General features: G+C 41.8%; 1 protein-coding gene across 1 annotated transcript in view; it reads right to left on the bottom strand.

Annotated features, from left to right (window-relative positions):
* Positions 1-548: 548 nt before the first annotated feature.
* Positions 549-25,890, bottom strand: part of FHDC1 (FH2 domain containing 1) — a 40,162-nt gene continuing 14,820 nt past the window's right edge. The window contains exons 5-12 of the mRNA XM_080384731.1: positions 18,223-18,308; positions 18,037-18,137; positions 15,284-15,354; positions 15,066-15,173; positions 14,099-14,169; positions 11,627-11,744; positions 9,385-9,549; positions 549-6,415 (exon numbers count right to left, since the gene is read on the bottom strand). Of these exons, the coding sequence (XP_080240857.1) occupies positions 4,379-6,415; positions 9,385-9,549; positions 11,627-11,744; positions 14,099-14,169; positions 15,066-15,173; positions 15,284-15,354; positions 18,037-18,137; positions 18,223-18,308 (2,757 nt within the window). The 3' untranslated portion in view covers positions 549-4,378. The remainder of the gene's footprint in view (positions 6,416-9,384; positions 9,550-11,626; positions 11,745-14,098; positions 14,170-15,065; positions 15,174-15,283; positions 15,355-18,036; positions 18,138-18,222; positions 18,309-25,890) is intronic.

Here is a 25,890-nt window from a genome sequence, read left to right as displayed (position 1 = left end):
CGTGCAGACAAGGCTGCCCATGCCGAGCATTTGCTTGACCACTGCAAACCTCACCCTCAACGCCACCCCTGAAGTCCATGTGCCTGTGTTGCCTGTTCCCTCCGTGCTCCCCAGTGGTTCAGTGCTAAAAGGCAGGGCAGCAGCAGCTGGAGTTTAATAAGATTTTCCTTTTTGTTTTTTTTTTTTTCCTTTTCTTTTTTTTTTTTTTTTTGTAACCAGAGCAAGTTGCTAGCTGAGGCAGCACCTATCCTGCAAGCTCAGCCTTCACCCTGAAAAGACACAGAATCCAATTATATGGCAAGGAACAACTGCTGGCTGGAAGCAATTAGCTCTAAGTGCAAGCAGTTGATTGCTGGTGGTCACGATCACACGTTGGGAAAAGAAACACGTTTTCTTGCACTAAGAACCTTCACACGTCCTTCAACTCAGTGTCTTTTATGGTTGCAAGGATATTTGCTCACCAGCTTTAACGGCATGCAGGATTTCCAGAATGGATCTTTCAGCCAGGAAGAACATGACAGATTTTTTAATATTGGCTTAGAAGTAATAAAAAAAAAAAAAAGTACTTCTGGCTATTTAGATAGTGATGTGACTAAAACAAACTCTTTTGTTTCCAGCAGCTGTTAACAATACCTGTAGGGAGCTGTTCCCAAGGCAGTTATCTCTGGCACTGGCAGCGGTAGGATGTAAACACCATGTATCAAGTTAATGGAAAACACTGAGCGGCCAAATCTGAAAGGAGCCGCGTTAGGCCAGGCCCCTCTGGCAGGCATCGCCTTCTCACGTGTCGCAGCAGCGGCGACGGCTTTTGGAGGGCAGGTCTTTGCAGGGGCAGCCAGCCGGGGCTCTGCGGCAGCGCTGGGGACGCGGCGTGGCCTGGTCAGCACATGGCGAGCCAGAGGTGGTGAGCCCAGCCCAGCTCGGCCATTACAGCCAGGCTGTGCGAACCCGGGGTCAGCGCCCAGCTAACCCACCGCACGCCTGCAGTGGCTCGGTCGGAGCCAACGCGTGGCTGTCTGCATCTGTCCACGCAGACGTAGCCCAAGATGAGAAAGATACCGATGGGTTATTTTGAATGACATAGTCCGGGCTTGTACGCTGTGGGAGGTGTGATGGGAACTCTTTCTGTCTTTCTTGATAATTTAATGAGCTGTTGTAATGAGGGATGCACCGAGCCCCTCATTTGTATGCGGTTCCCACATGAGATGTGAATATTAAATTCCTCCAAGTATGAATCAGCACCTCTTACTCCCACAGCTCTTTCCCTTATCGCTCCATCTCGACCAGCTCCGCGGTTCCAGATCCCCTCTCGGCCCCCCTGGGCTCCCCCCAGTTCACTGCCACCACAGGCAGGAGACACCCTTGGTGACCATCAGAAGAATGAAGCTGGAGAGAAGGTCTCGGTTTCTCCTTCAGAAGTGACTGCAGCTGGGTCAGCCCCGCGGCCTGGTCGCGTTTGGGAAAACTGCATGACGCGGCAAACTAAACCTACAGGGCACCGCTGTCTCTGACAGCTGGTAGTTTAAATAATGAATTGGTAATTATAAACCCTTTTGAAATAAGAATGAAGTTTTTTTAAAAAAAAGCTATAAACTTTGGAGACACACCTTTTGCTGGTGAAGGGCTTTCCCACGTTGGTTCCACTCGGCACCGGCAGGCAGCAGGTGCTTGCCGCTCCGCACAGACACACTCACCAAACAAGAAAAGTCGGGGGCTAAAACAAGGTTGCAAATAGCAGCAATTCCAGTCCAAAAATCATTTCCATAGCAGAGGGGGGGAAGTGCTCCCCGAGGACAAGGAGGCTGGCTGGCTTTCACTTTTTTCTGCTGAATAGATGTTCTTTTGTACGCAGTGAAGAAGGAAAAATAATGGCAGAATGGGGCGAAATTGAAAAATTCGGAAATGCAGTGTAAAAGTCACCACCTGCTCCTGCAAAACAGGCTATTCTTTATTTCCAAAGCTGTGGGAGCTGTAAACCAGGATTTCTCAATAAAGTGTGCTAAGCTAAAAGGCATGAAGATAGCGACAGATCCAGACTTGTTAGTGCCATGAACGTTTGTCTTGGCCACAACATACAACGTGTAGACAAAGCACTGCGTCTATCACCTAATGCCTTCCATGTCATACCCAAACCTGGGCAGAAAGTCCCACCTCAGAAATACTCAGAAACCAAAGTTAAAATGTATGTTTCAGTATAAAAACAAACCTAGCATTTTAAACGCCAGGATTTCTGCTTTAACGACTTTCCTTTTGGGACCTTCCCACCATCACCAACACCCAGACTCCAGTTGCTTGAGATCTCCAGGACCAAAGCCAAGAGTGTAACAGGAAGGAGAAAGTACAAACTCCATACCCAGTAAACGGGAACTTTATTAAGCTACTGAGTTACTCCGAAATGTATAAATGTTCCATTAAATACATTCAGTTTTCTTTTACACAGATTTATAGAAATTTATTTACATTTTTCAAACACATTTAAATTATTTTTCAAGCTTGCTACCAATAAAATTTTTTTGGGTTTTGTTGTTTTTTTTTTTTTTTGTTAAAGGAAAAAAGTCAATCATCTGCTCTTGCAGATGTGCATACGCACACACAGATACAAACAAGGGGGATGATTCTGTATCTAACCCACAAGGGAGGCTGTATCCAAAAAGCTTATAGGGTTTCAATCAAAAACTTACCCTTGCCGAAAAGTGGGCTATATAAATTCTCCCTGTGGGACAGACTCAAACAAGAGGCCCTGTGCAATACTTTACAGTGTTTGGGTATGATGTCTGCACCAAGATTTGCTGGTACAGGGCAAGAGCTAAAGGCCTCTTGCCAAATTCAAAACACAAAGTGTCCCTGATACTAGCCCATGAGAAGCATGTGAGCAATTAAATGGGGCTCATTCTCATTGAATTACGCTCTCCCAGCACTGAGGGACAGAGCAGACAAACAGATCTACCGCTAGTAAGTCAATGCCACTTATCCAAAGAGATTTTCCTTTTATTTTTTTATTTTATTCTTAAATGAGGCTTCATTCATAAGTGAATAAGAAGGCAACTTTTTAAACGAGATGCTTAGGAGAACAGTGATCAGTTTCCCCACCTACAGACACTGCCCTTGGGAAGATGTACAGCATGCTGAACAAGTTTTTCCCTCGTTCTCTGTACCTTAGTCTGACAGGAGTTAAAATTTGTATCTGCAGGAAAAGAGGTGTTTTTCTTTTGTAAAAAGCTTATCAAATACTAGTTTAACTCATCCTTTAGAGTCTTTAAACATTAAAAACCACGTTTGAAGCAACCAAGGAAGTCTAAAAAACATTGTCATGCGTAAGCTGTGTGTTTCATGCTAAATATTCGTGTTGACAAGGAGAGGGAGAGGAGGCGGCGGTGGCAGGGAAACTAATGGCTCAATCAGAGCCATTGCAACATTCAAGTAATTTGGTAGTAGATAAACCAGTGGAAACATGGAATGGTATGAAAGTGCTCGGCACTACATCGCAGCCTTCAAGAGTTGAACTGCAAACATCCTTGATATGTATCATAAATATATGGCACTTCTGTATGGCCAAAAGCTGGTAAGTTTGCTTGTGACTGAAACAAGTCAGTAGTCATCATCCCAATGGTTACAGATGGCCATTCCAACAGGCACAGCCTCCAGCCGTGCTACTCGATGCAGCACCAGCCGTATCTACTTATGCATGCAAGACAATGCTGCCACATTCTTGGAGAACAAGCCTCCTGCCCAGCAGAAAGCCTTCTCCAGACACACATATACATTCATAAAACATGCTAGAAATTCTTCAGTGAGGTTAAAGACAGCCACAAATGGCAAACCTCTCGTTTTGCTGTTTCTTGGCCAGCCGTTCCCAGTCTGTCCAATTGCCAGCAATGGACTTCAGAACAGGCAAAAAGAGCTCCTGAATCCAAGGAATCGAAAGCAACGGAAAGCACAATCACCTAAGTTCATTTTCAGTACTGTTCCACAGGATTCACTTTGACATCAAATAAGGAACCGACCAGCACAAAGGCTGTCTTAGGAAGAATCTTACTGTCTCGGGAAGAATCTTATGTACACAAAAACTGGCCTTTATCCATGTTTTCTGTCACGTGTTTCATCTTGTAGTTTAACTTTTTGGCTTTTGGTGACCTTCTGTATGACAAATACACAAGATTTGCTGTTACGCTCACATTCCATCACAGTAGCTTCAAATACATTCAAATTCACAAAAAAGGATTTAGACCAGAACTTGCCCTTTTCCAACGGTGTGCCGTACTTTAACTAGCACATGATGCTGCTTATCGGCAATGTTACTGTTTTGAGGAGTTTCATGACACAGACATCCAGTGCTTGAAGAAGCATTCACATTCCAAGAGTCAAAAACCCCTCCCCCTTACTTCAGTAATGGCTTCAGTATTTTACCAAACGTGGTCCGGTTTGCATCTTTCAGTTTGAGAGAGGCCTTCTCCGCTGTTCCCTGCTCCTTCGGTGCAGCTGTGCTGACAGCTTCTCCCTGCAGGATGCTTCTCCCAACCACTCTGGCACTACTTGCTCTCTTTAAGGTACTCACACTGTTCTCCTTTGGACTCAGATCATCAGAGGTTGCCACGGGCTTTGCTTTAGGCAGCCTCTGGGACATAGACCTTGTGATGGTTGGAGGTTTGGATGAGCAGGATAGATCTACTTTTGCACGCTTTGAAGAAGAAGCCACTGTATTCCTCGCAAAGTTTGGGACAGCGGATGGTGTTTTGGGAACAGTGACTGTGGCAACCTTGGTGTCATCTGTAGGGGTCTGGGGTTTTACACTGGAACGACACATCTTCATTTCATCTGTCTTTGATTTGACATTACTCCTAACAGGTTTAGAGCTTGGCTTCTTGAGAGAGACTCTGTCCCTCTCAAAATGAGCACTGCTCGAGGTGACAGTGCCCCGTTGTAACTTTGGCTCTTCTACCGACATGCTATGCCTGTAAGGACTTCTTGGCAGCGTGTCTGTTGTGCCTCTGACAGAGCTGCGATGAGACAGCCGGCTTTCCACCGTGCTGGCTTCACGAAGCGCTGGCTTGACTTCTGGCTTTTTCATGCTGCTCGGTGCTCTGTTTGACCGAGAAATAGGCACCACTTTCCTCATACTTTCATTCTCAGAGGCATTCAAAGTTCTTACAGGTCTGGAAGGAGCTGTATGGCTAGGGCGAGTGCCGCTGGATTTTGTGGAGCTTGGAGACCTATCTTTTAGAGAGTTTCTCTTTGGTCCTGCTGGGTCTTTATTTTTTACAGGCTTTTCTTTAGGAAGGGTGTGCTTACTATTGGCATCATCCTTACTGTTTGCAGAAGTGTGAAGAGACAGATCCTTGGCAGAAGCAGAATTGAGGTTTGAGAAGAACGTTCTAGCACTGTACTGAGCACCATTCCCAGAAAAGTGTGCTTTACCAGCCTCGCTTCTTACTTCATTGCCTGCTGATTTAAAATCATTTCCCTCTTCAGAGTCCAACGTCAAAGAACAGTCAGTTGTCGTATCCGACACGTAGAACATCGGCCCGTCTTCCCTACTTCCCGAAACACTTGTATCCATAGACACAGGGCTGCTACTGCTGGGTTCTGAAGCTTCACTCTTGCAACCCACTGCCTTGGCTTTATGGTCGTTGGCCTCTCTGGAACTTCTGCAAGCTGGAGGCAGGTCATCATCGGCAGTGCTAAGGGAATGAAAGCTTATATCATCTAGAGTCTCCAAGTCTGGTCCACCAGCATCCTCTAAATATATCAAAGGTGCATCCTCTGCAGGCTTTGCTCCTTGAATATCAAACTTACGTAATCCTTTAACAAGTTCACGCTCCTCAATTGCAAGGGCCAGAGCATTTATATCTGTGGACTCCTCGCAGGACACGTTGGAAGCGTGCATGTTGTAGTCGGTGCTTCTCTGCAAGTAATGGGCACCAGGACTGGCTGAGCCACTGAAGTGACTGGCTTGAGCTGGAGGCACCTGCAGGAGGCCACCACCTTCTACTTTGGTTTCAGACTGTTGGTGTATGTGCAAGGTATTTAAGTTGAGATCTCTCGTTTCTTTGGATTCAGTCCAGGCTACGTTTGGTCTTGCTTGTCGGGCGTTTGCACGGGGAAGGCTGTTAAACTTGTTTGGATCCTCATCTTTGGAGATTTCCAGGAAACTCTGCAACTCTCTGTCTGCAGTTATCCCCAAAGAAAGTCGAGAGCGTCTAGAATTGGGGTTTCTGTACAAAGGGCTTTGAGGTCTCTGCTGCAAGAAGGGAAGGAATTCTTCAAGTCCCTTTTTGGCCAGCATCTCCACGTCATTTTCACTGCTGCTCCGCCCAAAGCTCCCAAGCTCTCCAGCTGCCCAGGATCGACGCTTTTCCTCCAGCTCCTTCCGCCTTTGCAGACTATGAAGTTCCTGGATCTCTCGTTCCCTGTTTTCCTGATGAGGAAAAGCATAAATACATGCCTCAGAGGACAGTGTCCTATGCATGAAAACCAGTCACACTCCTTTATCTTTCCCTTTATTTCCTCCCATCAAAATTAGCTCCTACTGCTACCACTCTCCGTGCCCCCCCCCCCCCGCCAATACACACACACACAAGAAATCACCATGGCAACCCCCACCTGCAACCATTAACCCTATGGAGAGCAGCTCCCTGCATAGCTAATGCTGGCAATACATCAGTCTGGTCAGCGTAAGAAAAAAATGCACAAGTCCCTGCAGAGACCAAGAATGTGACATATCAAAGCCAAGCAGGTGTCAAGTCCGGCCAAAGAGTTCCGGCTGTTAAGATGGAGAGCTTCGAGTCCCCACCGAGTTTAAAGCTGGCAGTTTTAATCAGGTGAGTAAATGTCTACCTGATCATTACACTCATATTTTAAGATGCACTCCTCTGATGAGCGCACACCCTATGTGTTCCTTCCATCCTCCCTTCTAACAACTGCAATGGTTCCTCAGCCATTGTTCCTCAGTTTCTACACGGTGCTACTTACCTGGGACTGAAAATTTTGTGAAAAGACAACGCTTAATTGCATATGAAAGAAAACAGACAAGTTAAGAGAATGCCTCTTGATCATTACTTAGACATCAGCTGACACCACTCAAGGACCATTAATCAATGCCTCATTCCAGTTTTGGATCTTGCATTCACCCTTGGCTTCAAAAACTGGCAACTATTTGCACAGAAGTTGCCCAGGGCAAGCTGGAGATTTTGGCAGCTAGGCTGAGGAGTTTTTCTTCAGGAAGCCATAGGAAGAGGTAGCTTGCGTTTGAAAGACAACACAGTAACACCTCGTTACTAAAATCATTAGCAGTGGATTACTGTGAATATCATTTTAACTGTCACCTGCAGGCTTCCGATTTAATCTAGCTGAACCTCTGGTTGAACTTTCCAGGTTATTTTCTGAAATGGAAAACCTGGTCTTCTAGAGCCAGTACGGCTGTGGCAAGAGAAAGAAGGGGGAGGCTAGTCTTGACAGAGGATTAAAAATTTACATAATTTCCCAGCATATTGTTAAATCTGTTTGGAGCAGTAACACATTGTTTTTAAAAAAACACACCTATATTTGTCTGAAGCACTGTCTAGTTTGATCTTCCCATTGTTGTGACAACAGAAGAGCTGCACAGCTAGAAAAAGTTGCCTGAAAGCTTTCAGTAAACAAAAGCTGAATGCTGAAGCTCTTTTTGATGAATGGGTTAATCTACACCTCTTAAAGTGCATTTGAGACTACACTGAGCTCTGAAAGATAAAATGCATTAGACCTAAGAAACCTGAACAGCTAAGAAAGGAAAAAGAAAAAAACAGTTGCATTTCAGGAAAAACTTCTGTGGCAGGGAGTTTTCTTTCACAGGTATGGAATTACAGAATGAATTCTTGCCAAATGCAAAAGCTCAACTTTAAATATCCCATTGTAAAGAGAAATTGTTTAAAATAGTTGCAGGTATTATTATCATACTCTGTATTAGACACAGAACATTTTAACCTCACCCAAAATATATTTCAAGATATTTTATTCAAATGAAAATATCTATTTTAAGCACATGTACACATGTTAAAAAAAATTGCAAAAAATATTTAAACATTTGAAGTATGTGCACATGGCCACTGTGGTATGAGTTATCTTTCCAGACTGCTAGCTGTGCTGTCCACACATCACGTTCATTTGTCAAAACTGCATCTTTATTCCGAATTGTTATGCTAATTTCATAGGAACAGAGGTTCATCCCCACAAAACAGCCAGTAACCTGATCTTCTCAACATTTGCAAGTAAGAGACTAATTTGTCATTTTTAGAGTGTAACTACTTACTAGAGAGAGAGGAGGGAAGATCCCCATTGGGCTTCCAAGTAATAGCTGTCCCAACCTGCACTTGTAATGTGTGACTATGAATTAAATTCCCAGTCCCAAACATATATGAACGAAAATATGCATGAAATCACCTCTCACTAAAACGTCTGGAATAGTTACTACCATCTGGTTTTATATATTTGTATAATGTTGGTAAAGGTTAGGTAAGTGACTGGTGCAACAGGCATGTTAGCTGAACATCTCCTCAGCCTGCTACAAATCAAGAGTGTTCTCTCTTTTCTGGTCTAAAGCTCTTATACAAAGCGCCGTCAAATGCAGATTGCATAAGGCAGAAAGATAAAGGTGTGGATCCATCAAATTCACCCTATTTTGTAACAACAGCCAGACTTTGCTAAACCAAAACTGTAACCAATGCTGACACCGCTCCTTCCTTTCAGCCTACTTCCCAAATTGTCTGCAACCAATTCGGGGTACTTGGCAAACGAATGGTCACGCTGGGGATGAGGTACCTTGGTGCTGTAGGCCTCTTTCATTTTCTTGAGTTTTCACCACAAAAAAGCATTTGAAAGAACAAAGAATACACAGTTCTCACTTGGCAAAGCGTGTCTAGCCACGTGAAGGAGGGCAGTGGAAGCCTGAGCCAGGGCTGATTCAGGCTGGTATGTCTGTATCACGGGCCACCACATCTCAGGGCCTTTCCAGTGACCCAGCGTTACCAGTCCAAGGCGTAAACAGCGAGCGCCAGCCAGAAAGCCTGTGCTACCTGCCTCACTGCCCAGCTTCCCAGCCACCCACCTGCTCGCCGAAAGAGGAGGAAGGAGCCCACCTAGGAGAGGCCAACAAACCACCTCGACACACCACCTCAGCGGTCCAGCCTGCCTGCAGAAGATGGGAAGCAGCGGGACTGCCACAGGGCTGGGCAGAACGACCACTCCCCACCTGGCTTCTGGCAAGGAATGCCTAGAAGAGGGCAGTTTGCTGTAGCCATTTGAGCAAATACATCAAACCCCACAAGATATAAGTCCCTTAAGCAGAAAAAAACAATTAATGTGAGTCAATATCCATGTCAAACGTGTGACAATCTCATTCAGTGCTCCTACCTTAACAGCTTTGTTGAATCTTACGCAGAAGTCCCTAAATATCTGGAAACATTCATCCAACTTCATAGTTTCTTTATCTTCACAGAAAAAGTCAATGAGAGCATTTCCCTCCTTTTGTAATTCTCGCTTCTGGTGCTCAAGCTCCTTTAGATGTCTTACAGCAAACTGTAGCAAAAAAACAGATATGGCATGAACCAGGCAGGAAAATTAAATTGACAACAGGTCATGTATATATTGGGAACTAATGAAATGCATGTTCCAACCTAGGAGCTGTTACAGAGCCCAGGAAATTAACACTTTGAAGGACAACTCCTACTAACAAAAGGAAACATGTAATTTCAGCAAAGTGAGTATGGAAGGTTATGGAAAATGGATCAATCAAAACGTAAATTCTAGTGACTAGGATCCAAACCAGGCAAAATGTCAAAAGCCCTTGAACTTTGATTTTTAGATGAGTAAAATTAAAGACTGTACTAGGACACTGACAGACCACCTGGGAGCCCCTTGAAAGCTTCATGTGCCTTATTCTCCCTGCAACTTTCGACTAAGCATAAACAGATTAATTCCTCCTCCCTACTTTTCCCCCAAAACCACATGGATAAATTCATATATGTATGTCACAGGATTAACTCCTTCCTAAGTTGACCCTAGACCACAATAAAAAAAGGTTTTCATGTCAGAAAGGTAAGGAACTGCTAGAAATATGTATATTTTAAGACATTCAGAAAACGTCACCATGAAGTAGCACTTTGAATCGTAAGTATAGAGCTATGTAGGCATGGTTTGAGTAGATTAGTGCAAAAAGATTCAAGAGGAAGAGAAAAAGGCTATGGTAAGACCTTGAGCAGCAGAATTGCTTAAAACACTTTCAGCAATTGCCCCTCTGCCTCTCCTATCTGCATCACCAGGCATTCACTCCCATCCTTACACAGTCCCAGATCTGAGACAACATGTGGCTTAAAGTAACCTGGGAAAAAAGTTAATTTTAATTTTACTTGTTAGCCTTAAAAAAACCTCCAACATAAAAAACCACACCCAATAAAAAGATGAATTGAAGATGAACTGGACAATTGATAAAAGCATACATAGAAAATGAGCTCCTCCCACATATTTCAGTAATTTATTCACAAGGATGAGATAATCAAAGCTAACTTTTAAATCAGCTCGGTTATCAACTGTAATTTAGAAACAAAAACCGGAAGCGTTTATGTAAGGTATGCATTTGTAAAATGATTTTTTCCAACATTTCTTTTGGAATGTGGCCTAAACAAGGTTGTAGTGTTACATAAAACCAGCTATTAAATTAAAAAAAAAAAATCCCAAACATGTTAGAACATTAACATTAAAGAGTCTGGGTGCAATGGCTAAAAGCCAACAATTCAGAGTGAATGAGGACAGGTATTTCAATCTTATCCCCCCACCCCCTCCTTCATCAACTTCTCATCTCCTGAAAAACTACGGGACTATTAACTACATTTGCAAGTTGAAAATCAGGGTGGGTTAAGTTCCAGATCAACACCTGCTCTCTCCTACTTTTAATAATTATCTGTAGCGTGAAAAAGAAAAAATCCTTTAATTGAAGTGTAATATGTATTTCTCCAGGCACCACCACGTACTCAGAAAACACCAAGAACTCTGCTCCAAAGTTAAGTGTACAAATTCAGGTAAATATACATTCAGGTCTATAAAGTCAGTGCAATACTAAAAAAGAAAAGGAGAACCCACCCAGAAGTAATGGTGTGGTTCAGAATAATATGCTCTGTGCTAAGAGTAAATTAGTAGAGAAAGCAGTCCCTTCCAGCTTCTAAAAACATCTCTTCAGTCACCCAGCAATCAGGATTCTACGCATCGCACAGCCTCAGCTGGAACTGATGTGCTCCAGTATAACGTGACATGCAGACAGTATATTTTAGACAGCTGCGCCGTACAAAACCAGCGACCAGTCCAAACTGTCTTATATTTTAACTGCTGATCTTCATCAGTCATTTCATAGGCATTAAACATGCTTGCCTAACAAGCCTTGGGCAACGTACGCTCAGTATCCCTCCCTGTAAAAACACAGTCCTTCCAACACTCTCACTCGACAAACAGCATACAGTCGGAACACCTTTGTACCACTGACAGGGCAGACATATTAAAACAATGCTCCGGTTTATTAATGTGTTCACACAAATTACATTCAGTTGAGGAACGCTCCTGTATTCAGGCAACAGTAACACGTTAACATGGACATCCTACAAACCTGGAGAAAGCTTTCCATTTGGTGAAAGAGTTTTGGGTCTCGCCGAATGCTTTCTTTAACAGATCTTGCCTTGAAAGACAGCGAGTGGAGCTCTGCTTCTATATTATCAATGGACAACCTAAAAACAGCATATACAGAGAATGTTCATCCAGGGGGAGGGAGCTGCCCACAGCTTAGCCACAATATGCTTCAAAAATGGATGTTTAACGTAAGGTGTAACCTGGCTATCAAACAAGACCTGCCTGTTTGGGAAATCGTTCCAGAGTAGACACGCAAAGTTAGGAGAGAGATAAGCACATTTCTTCTTATTTGCAACCTGAAAAGGTTCCCATGGGGTGTAGCTTCACGATTAACTCCACCAGTCCTACCCAGCCTTACTACCAGAAAGGGTAATGCCACCCTGCCTCTGACGAGATGTTCTTTTTCTCTCCCTGGCGCCTGTGCTAGCACTCATTTTCTAGATGGCCAGCCGTACCTGTGCACTGAAAATAACCTGGGAAAAGGAAAAAACAATTTGCTTCCAGACGGATCATTTGCTTGGTCCAGCTGATTACATGACAGTTCAAGTGCAGGAGCTGGCACAAAAAGGTGGGTCACAAGAGACTGTCAGCCAAGACTACCCATTTTGGCAGTAGGATTTAGCATCATGAAACTGCACATTATGTTCTTCTAAGCAGTCACAGCGATGTAGCCTGCATGGTCTTAATTAACACAGCAGTTAAAACATTTCATCCTTCTACCACATACCAGCAGCAGAGCTGCTCCTGTGGAGAAGCAACTCAGAAATTGAAGATGACAGGAAAGAGCTCTGATCTGATGTAAGCTAAGCTTTATCCTGGGAGACCCATGTTCCATACAACGGGAGCTCCCACCCAAATCTCTCAGTCACTGTGAGGGTAAATGCTTCTGAATCTACGGTGTTCCCTTCACAAGAGAACTGAGCTTTGCCTAGGAACTGAAGCGCTACAGTTTCCAAAAGGATAAAACTAACAACTGTACACATGTTTCTAACTCAGGTACTTTTAACTAGCAGCATGACTTTAAAGCGGTAAAGCTGAAGAACTTGTGGCAGACTGACTGAAGTGCACATGGCAGTGGATGGTGACAGCATGCATAAGTCTGTCAGTGCACAGACAGATGAGTATCATGTGTGCTGTTTTTTCTCTGCTTACTTCATCTGCAAAGGTTAGTTCCCTGTTTTGGGCAGATCATGGCTACTTTTGCAAATAAGAAAAGCAGTAGAAGATATAGGCTATATTTTTCTGCCTGTGAAGGAAGAAAAGGGTGGCCTGCAAGTAAAGGCGGCAAGACAATAAAAATAAAGAACATAATGGTCGTTGCTTTAACATGCTCCAACTGGGAGGATTTATGAGCAATTTGTACATGACAGTTGTGTCTAATAAAGATCTTCCTCATGCCTAATGGTATGACATGTATTTCATTTTGTTTCATTTTCCTGTACAAAGTGCATTCCCTGAATAGATTTCAGCACAAATTACAACAGAAGATTTTCAGCATTAACAAATGTGATCAAAGAACAAAGTGGCTAGAAAAAAATATCACCAGATTTGGGATTCTGCCTGTTCCTCTGCTGTTTGCCAGAGGGCTTGGATGCCAAGGGAAGATACATTCCCCAGCAGGCCACACGGCAGACTGCCAAAAAGGTGTGTGGGTTGGATGGCAGAGAGCCACACAGGTGGTCCCTCAAAAATTTTCTGCTTAACTTCACGGCCACTCCTTTCCTCAGAAGATTTCAGAGTCCTTTACAGACATTACTTAACCCTGCATCAGGTCTAAGAGACTGGATCCATTTTCTAGCTGGGAAAAGAATGCAAATAGATGGCTCAAGAGCAAGTAAGCAGCAAAACTGGGAACAGAACTCCAGCACTGCTGTCTTCTAGTTTTGCTATTTTTAGATCATACTGTCTCACAAAACCAAGTACAGTTATTAAGGTATGAACTGGGTTCAGTTTAAAATCATGCAGCTGAAGACTTTTAAGATGAAAACAATACAGACCCAAACCCTTCAGATTTTCCATCCAAGACAGAAATGGAGAAGCAAACGAAGTATCAAAAAAGCATCTAACAGAAGCCAGGGCCCGTACCTGTACCTGGTACCAGATTTGGAAAAGTATTGTAGCCTGCTCAGAGACAGATGAAAAATGGTTTAAGGAAAAACAGTAACATGCTTTTAGTTAATCCCTTAAAAGTCACATACATGCACATGTATTTGATAGAGATAAAACTACCAAAAACCTACAGAGATCATGTCATAAAAACCCTCATACCTGAAGGCACATTGCAGGCATACTTCTGCTAGCAAATGGAAATGAAGCCCTCAAAGCTATAGTAAACATTTGTAAAGATCTCAGGTTTTGTGCCAAGACTTCTCTGAACAAGCCTCATTGCTTCACAAATAAGATAATTCCAAGTCACAGTCTAACTTAAGTGCTTGGTGTTCTTTTGACTTACCTGGCAGCATCATGAACATCCCTAATTTTTTCTGAAAAGTTGAGAAGAGCAGCATCTTTCTTTTGGGCTTCCTGAAACAAATAGAACGAAACCAAAACACACAAAATCCATTAACATTCCACCACCAAGCCAAAGTCCCTAAGTCCAGCAGTTCTAAAGCCTCTGGGAGGGCACTTGGAGGTTTCTCTCCTGCACTGTTTTTCTTCCCATTCAATTCTAACAAAATTGAGCAAAGGAGACCCCTTAACGAAAGGCATGGATCAGAACTGGAAACTTTAAACAACAGCTTCCATTTTGCAGTGCACAATAATAGCTGCTTTTGCCAGCGAATGCAAGCCACATGCATTAAAAGGGAATGTCAGGGACAGAACAATTTACTGGTGTCCATTGTTGGAGCAGATACGACGTTTCCTGCGCACACATCACTTAATACCCTATTGTTAGCCGCCTGGAAATCTGTTAAGCCAGTTTGTACACAGATAACCAAAGTCACATATAAAAGCATTTAAATTCTCTCCCTTCTAAAATCAAGAAGTTTGAAAGGAAGGAAAAATAACTTGAAAAAAGTCTGCAGCAGTTTTAAAAATACATGTCAGTCACTGAGAGAGGAAAAAACCCTTGATGTTTCTCAAAAGATTCAACAGGAAGACTGAAAGAATATATTTCAAAATAAGCTACTTCCACAGTGTAAGAATTCAGGACAATAGCAGAAAAGCTACAATGAGGAAGTTACACAAAGGCAAGCTTTTACATGACATAAAAACCTTAAGTTTTCCAAGGGTTTCTGGATAGGATGATCAGACATAGGTAAACTGATGAATGTTGTGGCAGGAGAAGAAGGGTGAGATTAGGATTAAAGCAGTAAAAAAGCTCTTTTTCCTGAGGCACATGGCCGCTTCTATTGTCTATCATCTTTGGCTCTACATTCATAGCAGTTGCTTATACCAGAAAAATAGTTTTTCTATACCAGAGCAACAAAATGCAGCAGACTCATTCCAGGTTTGTTTGCTTTTGTGTCCGCCAGCTTGAGCAGTGATGACAGCTTAAATCCAACAGCATTGCCAGCATAACCTCCCTAAAAAGAAACGAGCAAACAGCTGAGGCATGACATCAACGGTCTGCAACACTAACAAGGAAGTTTGGAAGTTTGGTCAACCAGCCATCTCCGTTTTGGCTGTCACTTACCGCATTCATAATATTCCCAGCCTGGAGGACCAAGTGCAATATGGAATGCAGTTCCTCACAAGTCATTAACTCTGCAAGGAACAAGAAAACTGCTGTCTAACGATTGTTTATTTAGAAATATACACAATCAGCTACCAAACCTCTCTTCATCTCAAGTTTTAAAGGCGAAAATTTTTATTTTAACAGGAAACCTCAACAAACTGTAAAGGTCATGTGGAAAAAAATGGTACTATATAACTCAAATTCACAAGCACAGCTGACAAACCTCAAGTATGGTTCAGACTTTAGCTTAGCAAGTGTAGTATTTCCAAGGCAACCCCCAGCAGTTAACAAAACATTTGAGGCCTAATCCTGCAATGTGCAAAGTGTCTCATGCAAGCGGTTAAGTATCCTCACCACCTACTAATTCCAGTGTGAGGTAAGTGTTCCGCACCCTGCAGGATCCATATGCCATCTGTCAGGGCCGGGCTTTTGAACCATTATTCTTTTTTTGGGAGACTTAGCCATCAGGGATGAAAAGATAACGAGGCAATGTTTACATTTTCCTTCTTTAGCCCAGTCTCACTGCGAATCATAATTTTATTTCTGTACAATCACCAACTCAAAGCAGCATTTATTTTACTTCAGTCACATCAAAGATGATTTAGCACAGTTATATTCAGTGTGATGCAAAGAGTCAGATGGAACAAGATTGCCTTTAAAAACTTTTCCATCACAGAAGCTTGTTTTGAACATATTTCCATTTTTTGCAAAATGCACAGTAGTAAGGCTCTATCTGAATTCATAGACCTTTTCACCCAGACACATACGAACACAAAACAATACATGTGCTTAAAAGCCACCACAGGGATTGCCTTAGAAATAAGATACAGAAATGCAGAGCTGTAAAGAGTTAATAAATTAGCATTACACAAGTGGCACAGCACACCATGTAACTCCAAATTTGCAAGTGCCCATACAGCAAGAAAAATAACACGAGCTGGTTTTAATATAAGCTACTATATTTCACACTGATGAACATAATAAAAGGTGGAATCCCTTTTATTGCAGTACAAATACTTCTAAAAACTATTTTGCCTCAAAGTTCACATTCTGTAATTTACCCTGCATTTAATGCTTAGCACAATACACTAATCTATCATTTTGGAAGCAGAGAGCCCTTGTATCTTCAGATTTCAGTATTAGCGGCCTAAAAACATAGAACTAATTAAATAACCTTTGACCTAACAAGCTACAGGTGAGGAGGCAAGGAGGAAGAAAGAGGAGAGAATACAAAAGAAAGTACCAAATTTCATAAGGCCAAGAGGAGAAGGCAACTTCTGAAGATTTTGCACAGTGAGAGCCTGCTCAGCGTCACTGAGATACATCCATCTGCAGGCCAGATGAGAATCCATCAGGCTGTTTAGACCATCCTAACCCTTAGTGATTATCAGCATTAGAATTTAAGTAAATATTCTCCCAGCTTAATTACAAGGAAAGAAACATAGGAGATCGGAATAGGAAAGCAGACCTAATTCCTAAACAACTTCGGGCTAGCAACAAACCCTTAATCGCAAAGGCCAAATGGAGAAGAGCACATGACACCAGTGGACTGAAAACAGGGAAGCCCAGCCAGCCGGATTTGCATGACTGGCCTGATGTAGGAGCTGGAGACCAAAGTGTCTGCTCGGGAGGGAAAGAATTCATCATTCACAGATGTCCTGGGTGAAGGACATGAAGGACAAGAGGGCGCGGCTGCTTTGATACATAACATGCTCCCTCACGTATGCCTGCTGCTCAAAACACAAAGAACAATGATTTGAAAGAGATCCCAATAACAGGCCAAACTCAAACCTCGGCCTAAGCCACATTTTCCTGAGCCAAGGAGGACTACTTCAAACCCCACCGGTGGGGAAAACACACCAGGCTTTGCTCCCTCTCCTTTCACTAAAAATGACTTTCCTAAGCACTGGTGCTTGCGGTTGAATACTTTGACTGCTGTGCCTTTTTACACTGCAAGAAGCAGCCTTGAACAGTGCTCTAGCAGCCTGTCCAAAAATCTGCCAGCATGAAATAGGAATTTCATATTGAAGAAGAGGGCAAATAGGCACTCCAGGTCAGCATCCATGTTTAACTGAAAGCAGGAAATAAACTATTCTCCTGCCGAGTAGAAGACACCAGATTACATTACGTTACCAGCTGCAGCATTTCAAAACTTGTGAAATGTAGAGAACAGAAGTGTAGAGACACAGAGAGAACAAAAAACAGAACACAAAGGAGCAGCAATAGTATTAAGTCTCTACAATAAAGACTTTAGCCCATCAATACTGCCAACCTCAAAAGGCAATGGCATATAGAGAAAACTGGAACTTACACAGTGATTTTCTCTATGCATCTCTGAAAGAGCGAGAAGAAAGGTGTAACAACCACATTCAATCAGAAAGACAGTGATGCATGAATCAGCAAACCCTACTCAAAAGAGCATTTATCCTAATTTGGCCATGGACACCTTTGTTTCTGTCAGTTTCTACTGACTACACGCTGCTTGTAGACTTTGGTCATGGACTCATTGCTAGTGTGTCCAAAGTCTCCAGATTTTGTATTTTAGAAGCAAAGATTCTCCAGGCACACCCTGATGGCATTTGTCAGAGGGGAGTTTGCTTCCTTTTAATAGCTAAGGTACCTGAAATTCAAGCTCTAGTCTTCATAATGCAGACTAATTAACATGCTAACAAAAACAAAAGTATTATGCATGTCCCAACACGCTTAATTACCTTTTGTTGCCCGTCTTATAATTTTCATGTCATCCTGTAGAGAAGCACAGGAGGGTGAGAACTCCCTCTCTAACACCATGGCTTCGATCCTAAGAGCATAGCTGGAGCACACAAACAAACAGGTTTAGAACTGACAGCCAAAAGAGAACATTTATTGTGAACAGAATAAACCTACTATCTCCTTACTTTGGCACCTGGATTAGTAAATACATGAAGGAATCAGCTTGAGACAGTTTTGATACATCTCCATCAAAGGCTTTTAATTTCTTTACCTGGAAAAGGGAAAAAAACACTAGTAAAGAATTTTATCAAAGGTCAAGATTAACTTGACTTTGTAAGGAAAGACCTTGAAAAACAGTAAATTTAACAGGAAGTATTAAAAAGTCCACTCAGTGACTGAACAGTTTCACTGTCCAAGCTCCTGTAATTTGCACACACCCCAATTACAAAAAAAAGCCCCAGTAACATCACTCTTCTCCCAAAAACCTAGCTACAAAGTCCAGCAGAAAAAAATACAATGCCACCGTTCTGACTGGGGATTCTGATTTCTGCTGAGTGTTTTCTGGTTTCCCATTTGTCATTTTGATTTCTGCTCAGCGATTGCTGTCATCACTATGTTTAGGACACTGCGGTTCCAGTTTCCACAGAACTGGCTCTTTTCTTCCCTACTGGTCCATTTGCTGATCTCTAGCTGTTCGCCCAGGAAATAGCTGCTTGAGTAATGATCTGAAAAATTATTCTCGACTCTTCAACAACTGTGATAATACACTTGGGTGTAGCTTAAAGTTAACTGTGTTCAGCATTTCCATCATCAGACTGCCTAGATCTCTTTGGCACAATGCAGCGAAGCTTTTAAGTTATGGGGTTTTTTTTCAGATACTTGCTTCAACCATTTTCTCTTAAACTCTCGAGGGGTAAATGTCATGCTCTTGAGTTTTTGATTTTTTTTTCATTAATTTGAAATATTTTAAAGATAAATCAAATGCAAGATTGTAAGTCACTTGTTTTCAGTACTTTGAGAACACCATTTACATGCAAAGGAAATATCACTGCTTTAATTTTGTTGATCTTCCTTCCCAGCTCCACCAAAATCCATATATTTGCATGATCTGGAAGCCACTGATCTGCCCACATACTTATATTTGTTTATATAGAAGAACTGGAAAATACATACACATGTGTTTTAAGTATAACTGGAATTTCTTCCACATCTTCCAACACAGGAACTGTATCCAAAAGCAGAGCTCAGTCTCAATTACACTATTTCTTCATTCAACCAACAAGTTCACACCCAGTTATCAGTTCTAAATTTCCACTGAATTACACACCAGCTATCATCTTTCCTTTTTATAACATTACACTTAAAACCTATTCACAACCACATTTACACAGATGGTCTTCAGTTTCAGAAAGCATATTAAGCTATCCTGGAGAGAGGCACGCTACATCAGGGCATCAACAGTTATCAGATTGTCATGATTTAGCAAGATATCCACAGATTTTTTTAGAGCATCAGGCTCCAAATTAATCACTGAAGTTATTTTTCTGCTTTCACAGTAAAAAAGTAGTGGATTTGTAGTGGAAGACAACATACGCTATGTTAGATCAGGGACTTAAAATAAATCCTGGACTAGCAGAAGAAAAGGATTCTTTTAACAGCTTTGTCTTGCTTTATCCCCATTCTTTTTCCACATAATAATGATAAAAAAGAAACGTTAAGAGCACATTAGGAGAGAGAAAACAAAAATTACATATTAAACCCAGAATAGGAAAAAATCTTCCTTTTCAAATTAAAAAGAAAAAAAAACCTAAACCACCCTCCCAACAAAAACTTATGGCAAAGAAAGAGAAGCAATTTTTATTCAGGCTAACTCCATTTCCTAACACACACCCCATTTAACTGAAGACACTCAGACAAAAGCTCCTTCTAAAGATAAACAGCATACCCATTTTTTTGAGGCCTGAGAAAACTCCTAATTCACAGAGTCATTCAAGAAGTCTGCCAACAAAAAACAGGAAAGACCAGACTTGACATTCCCTCATGCTTCTAAGGTGTTAAAATGAGCAAGAAAGAAAACCAAAATAACACCTTTTCCTGCACCATGAAGTGGGGAGTGGGCGACATCTATTATCTCAGTTTTATTTAGTCTTTGCACGAGTTCTTTAACCTAGCTTCCAAAAAAATAGTGGCCTGCAACCTGAACAACAAAACCTGAAAATTCTCCAACCGCATTTTACTATGTTGCAAATATCAAATTTTGTCTGAAAGGGATACAGGCAATCAGGTTTGGGGTGGGGGGAGAGGGAGAAAAAAAAAAAAAGAAAAGTAGCCCACCAAAAAATCCACCCCAAATCACCAAAATCAAGATCATATAAACCACAGGTGATTATAGGAAGATGCAATTTTAAGATTTAAATGCACAAAAAATGAACAGGAGATCCTGAGAAAGTCACAGGAATATTAACTTAATCATGATACCTGTACTATATTTGAATATACTTTTGATAGTAAGTAGTAATTTATGTAGAATGTTAATTTTACAGACACTGGATGAAATCCTCTTTCTTCTACACGATCATATTAGGAAAAACGCCTGGAGTGGTACAAGGAAGTACTAAATCCTAGAATTCATCCAGGGGAGAAACTTTCCTATACGTGCCCAACAGAAGACGTTGGCGAGGCTGCCTTCTGATGGGTAGGACGGGGTGTGAACATCACAACCCAAAAAGCTTTGGGCAGCAGTCAACCCAAAAGGAAGTCTCTGTAATCAGCCTTAAAACGAAGATGTGCTTACTGCCTGCCTACACTTCTTCCAGCCCACATCAGCCATCGTAACCTCCACTGCCTTTGCCTTAGATGCCCAACCCTGGCAAGAAGCAGCAAACAAGCTCACCTGACAAGTCAAAAACGAAAGCAAGGTGGAGGATAGTGATCCATTCCATGAACAGACAAAACAGAAACAGAAAAGAGTTATAAGGTCCTTTTCATCCCGGAATTCAGCACAACACTGCCTGGTTCCCCATATGTGTCTAAGTTTTCAACACAGGAGGCTAAATCCTGTTAACTTAGCCTTGAAACAGTAAATAGTCTGGGGAATAGCTAAGGTAAAGTTAGGACAACCATTTATTTGGTGTTCCCTTTTTATTACAAATGTCATAATTGAGAAAGACCAGTTATCTCACCGTAAGTCAGGAAAAAAAAAAAAAAAAAAAGTTCTTTGACTTAATTGACACTACCCATAAACTACAAGATCCCCTTCTGAACCCCAAAGCTAAAAATGACTGAAACACATTTGGGACGGCTGCCCCTACACATTCCAAGGGAAGCTCCTCAAAAGCCCACGGGATCGGCCTCTTCCCTCTGCAGCCACATTGTCCCAAGTCTTCCCAAAGAGACCTGAGATTCTCTGATGGCTCCTAAAAGTGGGGGTCAAATTCAAATACCAAATGCAGACAGGAACTGCAAAGAAGCTATGGGGATTGACAATGCTGTTCACTATTAATCATGTTAACAGTTACAGTAGATAGGTTTATGATTAGTCTGACAACACAAAAGAGCTAAAAAAACGTGGTTTATTTTAAAAATCACAATGCATAACTATCAGTTCTGGCCTTGAACTCCTCTCTTCAAGCACAACAAAATCTTTTGCACAACAGCATGCAGCCATATACCAAGATACAGCAGCATCACGTATACAGCAAGAGAGCACAATCACATTGTATGCTCAGTTCTGTACTACTCAAATCTGACGCAGAGCTACTAATTTAATTTTTCATTATATTTGTATATGGAATATGCATTTGCACTGTCCATGCATGCCCACGCACACTAAATCAGATTTTAGATACAGAAGGTTCTCACATATGTAATTTGCTTCATTTTAAAAAGTTATGAAACAGAGAGAAAGCCTGATCTTTGATTTGATTTGCGAACAATTGGAGTAGATACGCCTCTTGCGAGTATCTCATTTATTCCTCGCAGACAGGAAAGCTACTGCATTCCTGCCACTCAAGTTTTCAGTCATTTTTGAGCTACTAGTAGCACTTATTTACAACTAGTAGGATCCTGCTTTATGGTATAGACCAGGTATGTTGCACTCCTATGCAAAATCTTTGAAGAGTACACATCAGTACACCACTCAACCTCAAATATGCTTGCTACTATTTCCCCACATCCCAATCAAATAAATCAAATATTCCCCATGTTACAAATAAATAAGTAAAGCCAAGTGCAATAGTCCAGACGACTAAACATTTTCTCTGAGTTTCTTTTGGTTTTGTTTAATATTTCCATACCATTGCAAACATTCAGGGAACTAAAGAAAAACAGAGTTAAAAAATACCAAAGCCCCAAAAGGCATCACAGTGGAATCCAACTACAAGGGCACGTGGGCAAGCACCTGATGTATTAGGTGGGGAGGCACCACGGGGCACATGGCTGGGCAGTGGCAAACCTCCACCAGCAAATGATAAAACGAAAAGGAGAAAAACCTGCAGCCATCGTAAGGGGCGAAAAGGAAGCAGGAGATGAAAACTCTGAAGGACAGTCAGCCACATAGAGCCCTGGCAGAAGAAAGAAGGGGCAGTTAACTACACAAACATGGTCTGAAAAGGGTAGAGCCAACAGGAACCACTCCAGTAAAGCGGGTGACAGATGACTAGGGTTTTAAAACAGAGTATACAAGCAAAGGACAGGCTTGAGACATTATAAAGGAATTTAAGACACCGTGTTGATAACCTGGGCGTGCGTGTGTATGGGTGAACTGATTAGCAGGCCGATACGCTCTCTTCTGTATATATTTAAAGTACAAATTCTGGCTATTCTAGCTCGTTAAACACTGGACTCTCCCAACTTTTACCAGTCTGGGCCTGCTGAAGAGTGCAATGTTATGCACATAAAAGCAGCTGAAAGCTTCCCCTTTGCTTTTGTCAGGATGACAGTAAATGACAGCTGTCAGCCATTCTGACAGGATATCATTAGGAACCAGGAATTAAGAAAAGGAATCTTTTTTAGAAGTGATATAGCAGAGGAGGCCATTGCTTCAGTCAAGACAAAGGCTCCCTGGAAAAAAACAGGAGCTGCAAAATGGATGAATCACAAGAGATTCCAAATAGGCATTTCTTCCTCTTACAAAACTGCTAACCACAGTAAGGTACAAAGAGCAGGACTGCTAACAAGGCTTACACAAAATCAGTGATCTTATCTTACTTATTAATGTGTTGAGAATTTTTATACCTTTTTTTGGTTGGGTTTTGTTTGTTTGGTTTTTTTTTTTAACCACTGTATGATGGCTAGGCTGGTGCCACCTACGCAGACCTGAACAAAACACAGTAGAACTTGCAGCAAGCTCCAGGTTTGCCAGCTTCAAGAATCTATCAAGCTTTTCCACATTAAACATTTGAAAATACCCAAAAGTTTTCAGTTTGACTTCACAGCAGTGCCAATATTTCAGTAACGGTCATACCCACTTTGACAAAAACGTACAGCAACAAGACAGTATTTGCCATTTATACATAAAAATCCCAACAGATTTCATAGCTATTGGGATTTTTCACAGAAAACAGCTAGAAAATTACCAGTACTGACACCTTTTTCAGCACATAAACAGAGTTGCCACATTACAATACTGAAAAAAAGAAAGAATAACTTTAAAGACCACAAATGTCAAATGTATGTGTTAGCCCGAGTACTTAGCCTGCACTGCCAAAAAACTGTTCCATCTCAAAGACGCTGGAACATCCATCAGGTGCCTGAGATAATATGGACTGAAATGATGTAAAATATGCCACATACCTCAAACTGGTGACCAGGGGCACATTCAGGTAATGTGACTATATATCACAACACTTTGGATAAGATAAGATTGGAGTATAAAGCCAGTGTTTATTCACATAGATAAACTGTAAAGGTTGTTGGTAAAAAAGAAGAAACACTGTCGGTCCAGAGTTGCCCCTTCTACAGCTACGACCAGGAATGGTGTTCCTCTCTCCGTCCTTTCACTTTTACAGACTAAGAATTTATGGTACTATATAAAAGAAAAAGTAGAAGGTATCTTCAAACAGTTACTGGGGTGGAGCACATGCCTGGCAGGGAGTACTTGGCTCTCGACTCCAACCTGCAAGACAACTGTGCTACCAGGAAATGTGACTGTAAATACCTGAGCTGCTGAAGAGCACACAAAAAAGAACTGCAGAAGCCCACCCATGGTTACACCAAGACAGTTAGCACTGATAACAACTCACCTTTTAGTATCTGACTGCTTAAGCCTCTGCTCAGGGTTAATTCTCAACCCTTACAACAACAAAGCAGGTCTTTAGGAGATGGGGAAGTATCCAAAGGTAATCCCAGGGAACCCTGGCTGAGGATGGGTGCAACGTCCTGCAGGGACAGGCCAAGGTGTGATGACACCTTGCCAAAGCTATCTCACGTGATACAACACCCAGATCAAAAATAAATGAGGGACTATTAAACATAATAGGGAACGGCAGGACAAATAACACCACTTCATCTAATACCTCTAGTGATTTTGGATTATTTGCATGCGGAGAGGGACTGTATAGTTTTGTTGGCTACCCCTTAGCAAATGGTGACCCGCCATTCCAAGAGATGAAAATTTAGACTACGAGGCAGACAACAGATGAACAAAAAAGGGGACATACAAGGAGAACAATGAACATAGAGGGGGGGAAAATGCTGAGAAAGACAAACAACAAAAGCTCTGAGGTTCCTAGACAGAATAGAATTTTTTACCAATTCACTAAAATTTTAGGAGCCACAGCAGTAAATAAGTTATTGGACCCTTTATTCTTTGAACCCTTGAAGCATGAGGACATGAAGAAACCGAAACATTTATTCATACCAGCAGAAGTATCAGTCCCTCACACTCAGGATCTTCTCCCTGTCCTGCCCTCTCACCCCAGCCCTTACGGGGAAAACTCCCAAGAAGTTAAACAATTATGGGGAGAATAACAAAAGAAAAGGGTGTCTTTCCTTTTCCTGATGGTGAGCAATGAGATCTCTGCAGCATGGAACTTTATAAATACATACAAATACCTGCACACTGGGAACAACCCTCTTTCCAGCCTTCCCTTGGGAACAGCAACAAATCAAACATCTAATACCCCTTAATTTCTGATACACCTCTGCACCATAAAATCTCTTTTATTCATTTTTCAAGCACCTCCTTAAAAGCACTTCTTAAGTGCTCTGGCCACACTGTCTTGAGGGGCAGGCCTGTTGTCAAATCATCTGCTAGGAAATAAATACACCTTTTCACTCTTAGCAGCACCTACTGGGTATCTAAACCATCTAGCCGAGTCTCGCAGACAAAATTCAACAGCTTATGTTAAATCCTAGCCGAATTACAATGTGTGTATCATGTCAGAGCATGGTATTTGAAAGACACTCTACTTGTCGTAAAGTAACAACCAAGATCTAAACCAGAAAGAGGAAAAGAAGAAAAAAACAACCTTTCCTTCAGTTTAATTTGCTGAATATACAAAAAATTAGCTAGAAATCACTTCCTGTTAAGTTAGTACTTCACTGTTCTCCTCTGACTCTTTCAGAGGAAGGACGTAAATTCTGTTTAAATACAGGAACACGTACTGAAATTCAAACAAAGAGGGAAGGGGGAACAGTTCTGAGCTCCCAGAACTAGTCACTTTTTTTTTTTCCTCCCCAAATTAATTAGATTTCAACCTGTTGATATCCCCCAACTCTAAAAAAATACATTAATCAAATATAATCTCAGAGTTTTACAAGATTCCCCACAAAAGCAGCCCAATTTAGGATTATATATTTGACAGCAAAATAATACGTGTTTTGCTGTTGACTGGGTCTGAGATTTGCTGCTG

This window comes from Falco punctatus (assembly GCF_963210335.1).
Source record: "Falco punctatus genome assembly, chromosome: 1".
In the NCBI taxonomy this organism is placed as follows: Eukaryota; Metazoa; Chordata; class Aves; order Falconiformes; family Falconidae; genus Falco; species Falco punctatus.
This window is presented reverse-complemented; position numbering and strand designations above follow the sequence as displayed.